The 12,601-nt window shown below is 39.4% G+C and overlaps 1 protein-coding gene across 1 annotated transcript in view; it reads right to left on the bottom strand.

Annotated features, from left to right (window-relative positions):
• Positions 1-12,601, bottom strand: part of PXDNL (peroxidasin like) — a 267,071-nt gene that overhangs the window by 35,097 nt on the left and 219,373 nt on the right. Inside the window, exon 18 of the mRNA XM_074943098.1 lies at positions 398-532. Within this exon, the coding sequence (XP_074799199.1) occupies positions 398-532 (135 nt within the window). The remainder of the gene's footprint in view (positions 1-397; positions 533-12,601) is intronic.

The raw sequence follows: 12,601 nt of genomic DNA, 5'->3' as shown, positions 1-12,601 counted from the left end.
TTTACTACTGTAAATTGTATAATGGGTGTATATTGTTTATAATTGGCATTCATAAATTGGACCTATTGCACAGATTAGCTCAGGTTTATTCCTGGAGCCTCACAAGGCACACCATTGAGTATGTACAGGGCCCAGCCAGATGGAGGCCCCACCTATTTTAATTCCCTTTACAAGTGAAATGACTGCAGCCGAGGGGTGGACAGAGGATTCCCACCTATCCAACATCTCCAATGGGAGACTCAGGATCTCCTTTACGGTCAACAACATCAGGTGCCTGGGCACATAGGTGAGCGTTGCCTGCTCCCGCGTAACCCAGGGAGGAAAGGGCAGTTACATTTGTTTGGTATGCAACTAGATTAGCAGTTTATGGACACAACTACGATGCAAACCTGATTACCTATCTCCATCCCTAAGCCGTTGAAACTGAGTGACAAAAAGGCACATTAGGGTTGGTCCCACTCTTGTACCAGGAATTAGGTCCTCCACCATCAGAGCTGGCCAAAAGTCGATGTTCAGTGGTGTGCCATACAGCCTAGAAAAAGAATCCAGGTAAAACTCATGTTACAAATATGGAGCTAGACTGACCATTTGCTCTAGGCTCATTTTCTTTGGAATGTAGGTGTTTTTACAGAGGTAAGTTAATCATTCCAAATCTTCTTTGAATGTCAAAACACACACAATGCTTTCTAATCAAAAGAATTCTTATGATCTCACATCCTCCAAAAATGGTTTTGATATTGTCACTGCTGTATTTTAGAAACAGATCTGAATGCTGAATATTACCTGCTCACTAGGCAGCTTCTCAGATTTAAGATTTCAAAATGTGTCTGAGACACAGCAAAAAAAAAATACTGGAATGAGGAGATCCAGGTCCGACCCAACATTGGCTTCCTCTTTGAATACCAAACACAATAAATATACGTTTTTCAGCCACGTTATTTTAGTGAAAACGGCAGTTCTAGTGGATTTTGATATTTGTGTTGTTCGGACTTCACTCAGGAAAGAATCACCATCAGCTACTACATCTAAGCAGTATTATTACTACAGTATTACTACATCTAAGCAGTACCTAACAAAATAAACTTTTAAAGCCAGCTTCTCACTTAGTATATATTGGTATAAGTCTCAATGGAGCGATGCAAATTTACACCACGTGAGCATCTGGCCCTTCATTTCTAGAGCCAAGGATGACTGGTATCTGAGTGATATTCAAACAATACAAATATCAAGATCCACTGGCAATACACTGGGTAGTTAAGGAGAAGCACATGAGGGTGTTTTACAAATCACACACCTCTGGCATGCTTTGCAATGACATGTAGACAAGTCAAAACTGTCATTATGAAATTAGGCCTTCACTGACACTGTACCTTTTGGACCATGAAATAGCTCAGATGAAGGTCTAGAAAACATCTCCGTCAGCCTTTTCAAGATCTAAATAGTAACTGAAAAAGCAACATTTAATGGCTATTTCAAGGTCCTGCAGAGCTAGAAATGGAAGCTCTGGATCACTGGGAAGGTAGCTCTCCACCAGCACAACGGGACCCAGATTTTGCTTTTAGTCTTAGGAAGGCTTGAGATTTCAATCTGTATAGTCATTAGGTACAGAAGATCATTGATTTCAACAAGACTACTGCTACTAAAATGTATCTTATGTATATTCTTTTTACATTAAACTCTCATGATTTCTTGACCAAACATCCCAGAATTTTGTGTGTGTTAGCCAAAGGTGTTTAAAGAGGGCTTTCTTTCGGGACAATGAATGTCTTTGTCCTAGTAGGCCTGTACTTTATTAGCCACTCTTTTTATGCTGAACTTCAGCTGACTCTAGTGTGTTTTCAATAAGCTGAATTTAGCTGGACTGAAGCGTATTATTAAAGAATGGATTGTGTGTCCTTTTTTTTTTTACTCAAAACTCTTGACCCGTAGGGAAATGATTGATTGTCTTACTTAAATAAAACTTCAGCTGAGTTAATTATTTGACATCATGACTATTAAATCTGAACATGCAACACTGCTTATGCCTGGGTGTTAAGTTGCAAACAACCGTAAGTCTTCATAGGATCAAGGCCTATGCAATCAAGAAAATGGAAAAAGATACAAAGCAATAGCAGAATGGAAGGCAACCTTGGGAAAGGGAGGGAATAGACAATATAATGCACACCTTATAGGGTAAATTCTACTTTGTATGTTTATTTAGTGGGGCTTCTGTGAAACCCAGTTCCTTCCTCTATCCACCAAAGCACTAAAATAGAAGCATAATGTGTAGCACCACAGGAGTTGCAAGGCAATTAACAAAAAGATATTGAGATTAGACTATAACAATTTTGAGGTCCAAATATGTAAATCCTAGCCAAAACGTAGGGAAAATTAAACATCCACTGTGAATCAAAAGGCAATCAAGCACCAGTGGTGATCATAACCAGAATACCAAATGCTGCTGTCACATTGCTTGCTGAAATATAACAGCAAATTAACAATAGATGCACTTTACTTTAACAGTTCAAATGGAGTTGACATTTTCCTTATAAGGCCCCAGAGCTACCAAATTTTGAATTCCCAAGGCCTCTATGGGAATTCAAGCATTTGCCCAGAGGGCTCAGATTGCAGGAACAGGGCTTCATAATGGAAATATTTCATTTACTTCTAAATGGGTAAAATGGAACACATATACAGTTTACTAGTTAGGCTGCAAATTATTATCACTATTAAGAAAAAATGGTAGAAGTCTATGAAAATTAGAGCTTTTCAAAAAATACCATCCTCCTCCCCCCCGAAAATGTAAATATTTTATTAGGTTTTTATCAAAATTCCCTATAAAAATTAAAATTGAAATATTGGTTAATGAAAACAGTTTTGGGTTCCTAAAACTAAAAAAAAAATTACCAAAGAAAAAACAAAAATTACAGAAATTTTTTTGTGAATTTTTTTTAGTACAAAAGCCATCTTTTGTCAGAAAAAAAGTTTCAGTGAAAACATTTCAAATGGTTTTAATTAAAATGATTTTACTTTTACAAATTCTGGAAACCTAATTTGCAGCTTAATTATGACAAATAATAAACAATACACATTCAGTACCATTTCACATAGGGGAGGGCTTTGTTGGAGACATTTTATAAAAGCTGAGCCTCCCTGCAGTGAGCTGTGCACAGATGCAGGGGTCTGCCTACATGGAGCTCATAGCAGAATTGGAATCTAAAAAAAATAGCAGTATATTAATAAGGAGACTAATCACGTTGTATCTAGATCAAGTATTAAAAGACTTAATAGTTCTAGTCTGTAAAACTAGAAAGCCCATGCCTCCCTTATTCTTTAATTTCAACCTGACTGATTATTTTAATGAAACTGTCTCTCTGGTCCTACATACTGCTTTGATTTTTAATTTTGTGAAATCCTAGAAAGGATCTAGGAACACTGCAATTTAATGATTAATGTCATTCATTAACACAGATAATAAAAACTTGACCAAAGTAGTTGCCAGAAGATCAGGAATAGAAATTATACAGGAGATTTTCTACGTCCCAATCAAAGTGGATATATTTCTAAAGTGTTCCTAAAACATCAGACAATGTGGATTTCTAGTAATCAAATTCAGCAAAATAAAAGGTATCAAATATCTGCTATTGCACTTGATGCAAAGAAGACCAGCAATAGGCCTATCTTGACTATTTATTATTTTTATTTGTATTATGGTAGCATCCACAGTGCGTTAGGCACTGTTCAAACACACAGCCACTTCCAGAGCTACCGAAGGAAGTGGCAACCTTTCTAAAATGGATTTTAGATCAGGTCAATAAGGAGCCACCCAAAGAGCTCACAGGATGAAACACAGTGACAGATGAAGAGTGTGGGAGAGCGGTTATACGTATAATCACATTTCTTCATTATTTTTGTGAGTCCTTTCCTGCTTCGAAAGTACTTTTCTCTTTACAGTAAAGCAATGATGGAGACCTAACATTTAGGTCTTATTCATCCTTGCTCACAAAGACACACACAGGCCACGTTCTCCGGTGCTTTTCAGACACTTTGTTCTGCACACAAGGTGGAAAGGTGTTGCAACCTAGTTCACAAATTCCCAACAGAAAATTCATCTGGCACATGGGAACTCCCTGCTGGGCATAAATATTCCACAGGTAGGTCTGCACCTCTGTTCACTCGCAGCACAGTGTGTGTGGCAGGGCAGAGCAGAGCAGAGCATCACTAATCCTCCCCTGATGCAGGGTTCTCATTAAAGACCGTACATCAGTAGCAGAACTTAGAATATTCCAGTAGTGCCTCTACCAGTGGTGTAGGGGCCAGAGACAGCCTTCAGAGTCAAAGATACAGTCCCCCCAGCTCCCGTCCTTCATCCCCCTCCTGCTCTGAGCAACGCTCTGATGCAGGACAGAACCCAGTCTGTTATCTAGACTTGATACGCTCATCACAGCTTCTTGACTACGTCCATTCAACTAAGTACGCTCTAGGAATTATTTTGGGAAAGTTCTATGGCCAGTGTTATACAAGAGGTCAGACTATATGATCACTGTGGTCCCTTCTGGGCTATGAATCTATGAGTAACAGTGTAGGATAGATATAGCATTATTTTGGGTGGTTATTATCTAGAAAGTATATATAAAGTAATGGAATTACTTTTTTTTTTAAATGGAACAATATGGTTTCTTGATTTATATGTTCACATTTATAGCAGGCTATTTTCTCAAATAAATCATTAGTAACCCCATAATAAATATCAAAGCCAATTTTCAGCTTTAGGGACTGATCACCTCCCATTAAAGTCCATGGAAAGAGTCCCATAGACTTTATTTCACAGTAACAGCCGTGTTAGTCTGTATTCGCAAAAAGAAAAGGAGTACTTGTGGCACCTTAGAGACTAACCAATTTATTTGAGCATGAGTTTTCATGAGCTGCAGCTCACTTCATCGGATGCATCCGATGAAGTGAAATCAATTTATTTGAGCATGAGTTTTCGTGAGCTGCAGCTCACTTCATCGGACGCATCCGATGAAGTGAGCTGCAGCTCACGAAAACTCATGCTCAAATAAATTGGTTAGTCTCTAAGGTGCCACAAGTACTCCTTTTCTTTTTCCATAGACTTTAGTTGTTTGTGGATCAAGTCCTACAGGATAACGCTGTTAATTTGCAGTATTTTGTTATTGACAAGTGTTCCAACTAGCACTTCTCACAAATGTACTTCTGGGAACAACATGCCTGACAGACATTCTTCTTTGTTCGGTGGCCTGAGGTTTATCTTGCATTTCCTATACATATATTATGCTATTTCTATTTGTAAAATTTTCTGTGTTATAGGTCTTGTTCTCACTTATGACTGTGAGCTAGTCTGAGTTTTCTGTAACAAGGCCAATTTCTGTTCTAAATTTTCACCATGTTCATCTGCCTAAGAAAAACAAACCCATACTGTCACAGCACACAAGCAGCACAATATTATATTTCTACGTTGAGTTTTTTCTTCTCTCACCTGGGTTTTCTACATCCCTTTATCTGTCTTTGAGGATCCTTTTTATTTCCCCATCCTGCCCCCAATTCACCCATCTCAACACATTTATTCTCTTACCCCTCTGTGGTAACTATCATGTTTCTCACTGAAGACTGAATGGATTTTATTGATTCCATCAACATTACACCTGGGTGGAGAGGATCACTGTTCAGTAACCCACTAATAGGGTACAGAATGTGAGCGAGGCCAAACAGCAAAAATTAAGATGTTTGTACACCAATGCGAGGAACCTAGGTAACAAAATGGAGGAACTAGAGCTACTGGTGCAGGAAGTGAAACCAGATATTATAGGGATAACAGAAACATGGTGGAATAGTAGTCATGACTGGACTACAGGTATTGAAGGGTATGTGCTGTTTAGGAAAGACCGAAATAAAGGTAAAGGTGGTGGAGTGGCATTGTATATCACTGATGAGGTAGAATGTAAAGGAATAAGAAGCGATGGAATAGATAAGACAGAGTCCATCTGGGCAAAAATTACATTGGGGAAGAAAACTATTAGAGCCTCTCCTGGGACAGTGCTTGGGGTGTGCTATAGACCTCCGGGATCTAATTTGGATATGGATAGAGCCCTTTTTAATGTTTTTAATGAAGTAAATACTAATGGAAACTGCGTGATCATGGGAGACTTTAACTTCCCAGATATAGACTGGAGGACGAGTGCTAGTAATGATAATAGGGCTCAGATTTTCCTAGATGCGATAGCTGATGGATTCCTTCATCAAGTAGTTGCTGAACTGACTAGAGGGGCTGCCATTTTAGATTTGGTTTTGGTGAGTAGTTAGGACCTCATAGAAGAAGTGGTTGTAGGGGATAATCTTGGTTCAAGTGATCATGAGCTAATTCAGTTCAAACTGAACGGAAGGATTAACAAAAATAAATCTGCAACTAGGGTTTTTGATTTCAAAAGGGCTGACTTTCAAAAATTAAGGAAATTAGTTAGGGAAGTGGATAGGACTGAAGAACTTATGGATCTAGAGGCAGAGACGGCCTGGGATTACTTTAAATCAAAGCTGCAGAAGCTATAGGAAGCCTGCATCCCAAGAAGGGGGAAAAAATTCATAGGCAGGAGTTGTAGACCAAGCTGGATGAGCAAACATCTCAGAGAGGTGATTAAGAAAAAGCAGAAAGCATACAGGGAGTGGAAGATGGGAGGGATCAGCAAGGAAAGCTACCTTACTGAGGTCAGAACATGTTAGGATAAAGTGAGAAAGGCTAAAAGTCAAGTAGAGTGGACTGTGCAAAGGGAATTAAAACCAACAGTAAAAGGTTCTATAGCCATATAAATAAGAAGAAAACAAAGAAAGAAGAAGTGGGACTGCTAAACACTGAGGATTGAGTGGAGGTCAAGGATAATCTAGGCATGGCCCAATATCTAAACAAATACTTTGCCTCAGTCTTTAATAAGGCTAAAGAGGATCTTAGGGATAATGGTAGCATGACAAATGGGAATGAGGATATGGAGGTAGATATTACCATATCTGAGGAAGAACTGAAACTCGAACAGTTTAATGGCACTAAATCGGGGGCCCCAGATAAGCTTCATCCAAGAATATGAAAGGAACTGGCACACAAAATTGCAAGCCCATTAGCAAGAATTTTTAATGAATCTGTAAACTCAGGGGTTGTACCGTATGATTGGAGAATTGCTAACATAGTTCCTATTTTTAAGAAAGGGAAAAAAAGTGATCCGGGTAACTACAGGTCTGTTAGTTTGACATCTGTAGTATGCAAGGTCTTGGAAAAAATTTTGAAGGAGAAAGTAGTTAAGGACATGGAGATCAATGGTAAATGGGACAAAATACAACATGGTTTTACAAAAGGTAGATCGTGCCAAACCAACCTGATCTCCTTCTGTGAGAAAGTAACAGATTTTTTAGACAAAGGAAATGCAGTGGATCTAATTTACCTAGATTTCAGTAAAGCATTTGATACCGTGCCACATGGAGAATTATTAGTTAAATTGGAAAAGATGGGGATCAATAGGAAAATTGAAAGGTGGATAAGGAATTGGTTAACAGGGAGACTACAACGGGTCCTACTGAAAGGTGAACTGTCAGGCTGGAGGGAGGTTACCAGTGGAGTTCCTTAGGGATCAGTTTTGGGACCAATCCTATTTGATCTTTTTATTACTGACCTCGGCACAAAAAGTGGGAGTGTGCTAATAAAGTCTGCGGATGATACAAAGCTGGGAGGTATTGCCAATTTAGAGAAGGACAGGGATATCCTACAGGAGGATCTGGATGACCTTGTAAACTGGAGTAATAGTAATAGGATGAAATGTAATAGTGAGAAGTGTAAGGTCTTGCATTTAGGGATTAATACCAAGAATTTTAGTTGGACGCATCAATTAGAAGTAACGGAGGAGGAGAAGGACCTTGGAGTATTGGTTGATCATAGGATGACTATGAGCCGCCAATGTGATATGGCTGTGAAAAAAGCTAATGTGGTCTTGGGATGCATCAGGAGAGGTATTTCCAGTAGGGATAAGGAGGTTTTAGTACCGTTACACAAGGCACTGGGGAGACCTCGCCTGGAATACTGTGTGCAGTTCTGGTCTCCCATGTTTAAGAAGAATGAATTCAAACTGGAACAGGTACAGACAAGGGCTACTAGGATGATCCGAGGAATGGAAAACTTGTCTTATGAAAGGAGACTCAAGGAGTTTGGCTTGTTTAGCCTAACTAAAAGAAGGTTGAAGGGAGACATGATTGCTCTCTATAAATATATCAGAGGGATAAATACTGGAGAGGGAGAGGAATTATTTAAGCTCAGTACCAATGTGGACACAAGAACAAATGGATATAAACTGGTCATTGGGAAGTTTAGACTTGAAATTAGATGAAGGTTTCTAACCATCAGAGGAATGAAGTTTTGGAATAGCCTTCCAAGGGAAGCAGTGGGGGCAAAAGATCTATCTGGCTTTAAGATTAAACTCAATAAGTTTATGGAGGAGATGGTATGATGGGATAACATGATTTTGGTAATTAATTGATCTTTAAATATTCATGGTAAATAGGCCTGATGGGACGTTAGATGGGGTGGGATCTGAGTTACTACAGAAAATTCTTTCCTGGGTATCTGGCTGGTGAATCTTGCCCATATGCTCAGGGTTTAGCTGATCGCCATATTTGGAGTCGGGAAGGAATTTTCCTCCAGGGCAGATTGGAAGAGGCTCTGGAGGTTTTTCGCCTTCCTCTGGAGAATGGGGCCTGGGTCACTTGCTGGAGGATTCTCTGCTCCTTGAAGTCTTTAAACCACGATTTGAGGACTTCAATAGCTCAGACTAGGTGAGAGGTTTTTCGCAGGAATGGGTGGGTGAGATTCCGTGGCCTGCATTGTGCAGGAGGTCGGACTAGATGATCATAATGGTCCCTTCTGACCTTAGTATCTATGAATCTATAAACAACCCACTCCCTTTTTCCTCTAGGAAGCAATGCAGAGCACTCAGTCTGTACTGGCCCAGAGAAATGAGACTAGAAAAAAGCAGCGCTCTTTGTGCAAGACAATTACTGCTAATTCTGCTCTGAAACACCTTAATAACAAACGTGTAAGGATTTCTTACACCAAGGTACTTGTTCTAGATGACTTCACTTAAAACCACTACTGTCTTGAATTATTCCTAACATGTTATTGACCAAAGAGGAAACAACAACAGGCCTCTTGGGGAACAATTTAAAAAAAAAAAAGACAAAGGGAAGGTGATTATTTTTTCTCAAGAGCATTTTCCCACTACTTCAGCTCAAGTTCTAACAATAATTGCACTGAAAAAGATGTTGGGAGGGTGGACAAGGAAAGCAACAGGGCATGTTGGGAGTGGAGAAAGGAAAGTGAGAATGAAAACTTTTCTTTTGAAAAAGACTATCAGCTTGTTGACTTGATTCAAACTTGTTAGCACTAAGACCTGAGATTGTAATATTAGCTCAAATGAGGAGAATTGTATGGGGATACACAGTGATTAAAAATCATAACTGAATAAGATAAGTGACTCTTCGGGACTTTTCTTAAGCTACAAAACTAACTGAAGCCCTTATGTCACACTGGATAAATGAATGTGTCTCTACTGGAAAAACAGAAGAGATGACAAACAGAGATAGTCAAAAGATATACAGTTTCTGGGCCAAGACCATAACAACTGGGTAGGTGCCTGAAGTCAATGAGAGATGCTGGGTTTTCAGTACTTTTAAAAGTCAGACCCACTTAATTATAGATTCAAAGCCTATCTTTAGGAATCTCTTTTCCAAAATCTTGGCACAAGAGACTACTGAATGGATGAATAAACTAATGTTCAGAGTACATACTCTAAAGCACAGTTCTGAAGTAACAGAAACACAAACATGAATAAATATAACGCAGAAATAGCAATATCTAAGGGAAAAGTACACTAGAAAATAAAATATAAAATGATTATGGGTTACTGAAAAAAAGGCATTTTATCTGAGATAAATGTGTAACAATTCGCAAATACTTTTTGGGCTGCAAATTTGCAGAGGGGGTATAAAAATCATATTTGCTACTACAAACGACAGCATTTCCCCATGAAAAATTAATGGACTTTCATGTAAATATTTCTGCATGTGAGCGTGTGAAAGTGAAAATCAATAGATCTAGTTATAAAAATGGGCTTTCATGAAAACTTCAGATCTGAGCCCTGAACTATGGGGAAGGGAGTGAGATCAAATTTTGCAACTGAATTTTGTAGCCAAGGTTCCATCTCCATTTTCAAGTTCCACATAGAATGGAACTGTGTTGCTAAATGTTGACCACTTTTGCTCTTAGCAGATTCTCAGATGATTTAATCTCTTTTGGTCTTTGATACTGGAAAAGGTGATTGTGCAACCTTCATCTTGCTCAGAAGCCTGCTCTAGTAGGATTCTGAAACTTTCAACCACAGTCTACATGTTTTAGCATCCTGACACGAGCTGCTCAACAAAAATATTCACTTTTATATTTTGGTTTTGACCTGTCCAGTGCATTTCTGATGTCTAGACACATTTCATTCAGGTTGTGTTCCACATTGTCACCTTTTAAAGTTTCAGTTTCTAGTCATAGAATCACTGAATGACAGATTTCTGTGCCTATGTTCCTACTGATTGAAATGAATAGCTTATCTCAAAATGCCTTATCTGTTTTTAAGTGACATCTTAAAGCTTTCTTGTTCACTGTTGCATTTTTATCAGTTTTATCAGTAATGATAATTGTTTTGTTCTATACACTTTTCTGCACTTTGAAACCAATGATGTGTACAGTGCTACATAAAAAGCAGTAGTGCTGTATATTTTTTGTGTAGGATTATACAATTTTAGATTCCAATTGCAGTAAACAAATTACGTACACATTCAGTATGAATACTTTTGAGTACATTTTGTTTGCACAGTAGGGAAGCAATGCACAGTATTGATTCACATAGCATTTGAATATATTGTTCATGAAAAAGAAATACACTGCTAAGATCTGAATCCTGGTCATTTGTACAACTTGTGAGCAGAAGAACTGTGAAGGGGTCAGAAACAGGTCCTCTTAATCTGGAGACAAGGTGTGGATCATCTACACATACCCTAAAACTGAAGCAGCAGCTAAGGAAGATATGACTATACAGTAGGAGCTAGAGATCTGAACCTGGCAGAACCGCCCACTAGCGAGGGTCCACAGCTGGGGGTAGGGGAACTCGGGCTCTCCCTATTCCACCAGGTTCCAAACCAGGGCCCGGTGAACAACAGTTTCAATATGTGACCTAGTGTGGGTGCCCTTATACTTGTTCCCTGGGCTCCAGCTTTGGTTCCTCCACCTTTGCCACTGGTCAGTTTCTGGATTACCCCTGAAGTTCTCTCTAATAGCATGCTGGATCACCACACTTTCTCCATCAGCATGGCTTGCTATTCCCTGCCTCTGTAGAGTGAAGGGCCTGTGGCAGCTTGTCAGTGGAGCATGGTCTCAACTGTGTGGAGCCCCAGCAGCTTCTCTGCAGGAGCTTGCAGCACATGTCTTCTCCTCTGCTCTGTCTGCCCAGACTGAGAGGAGTTGCTCCCTTTTGAGCCCCACCTCCAATGTGAGCTTGCCCAGCAGGAGTGGCTGGACAGCACCTTCTGGGCCCAGAGCTTCTCTTTAACCATCAGTTCACCAGCGTGGACCTCGTACAACCCATCACACTACACCAGAGCTAGAGGTGTAATATCCAGCTTGAGGAGACATACCTGCACTAGCACTGATCAAGCTAGCTTGCTAATAATAGCAGTGTAGCTATCAGTGTATAGGTGATGGGACAGGTTAGATGTCCTGAATACACACTACTACTAGTGTTTCAGATGGGACTGCATTCAGGGGAGCTAGCTATGCTGCTATTTTTAGTCCACTAGCTCAGTCAGAACTAGCATGAGTACATCTGTCCAAGCTGGAAATTACACCTCAGCTCCAGTGCAGACATACCCTTAGAGAATGAGAAGCTAACTAGTCATGTCATTGACCTCCCCCATGCTTTTAACAACACAAAGGGAAGGCTGAGTTGCTATTTATTTTGTCAAGCTCTCTAGAGTTCAGTATAAACAATTACTAGTTCCTTATTTCATCATATTTACAGGCTAGTGAAAGAAAACATAAGTTTAAAAAATTTGCTATACTACATTATCTCTATAATGTGTTATATATGTTAAACACCTCTGCAAGCCATGTACAGCTAGTGAGACTTTATTCCAGTAAGAAGGGTTACATATATTTTCTTGGAAATGCTCAGAGCCTTCATAAAAAAAATCAAATCCCTATATTTCTCCATAAACATAAGCAAAAGGACAGAGCACCAGTCACCTTAGGTCAAGAGTTTGAATCCAGCTTAGGTCAGGGATGACAGAAAATCATTACTATCTGACTACTGTTTGTTAGCCTACATGGAATGAGTTCATTATCACAGTCCACTTCCAAATGCACAGGTGTTTGCATCAGAAAAACCCAATAGTGTTAGTCATGATGGCACTAATTATCAGCATTGTTGGGAGTCCAACAGAGAAGCAAATAGGTCATTTTTATGCCTATCATTTCACTTTTAATTATGGTCCCTCCAAGTTAGGGTTGAGGCACATTAGAGAGACTAGA

The sequence above is a fragment of the Natator depressus genome, chromosome 2 (assembly GCF_965152275.1).
Source record: "Natator depressus isolate rNatDep1 chromosome 2, rNatDep2.hap1, whole genome shotgun sequence".
NCBI classification, from domain to species: domain Eukaryota; kingdom Metazoa; phylum Chordata; order Testudines; family Cheloniidae; genus Natator; species Natator depressus.
This window is presented reverse-complemented; position numbering and strand designations above follow the sequence as displayed.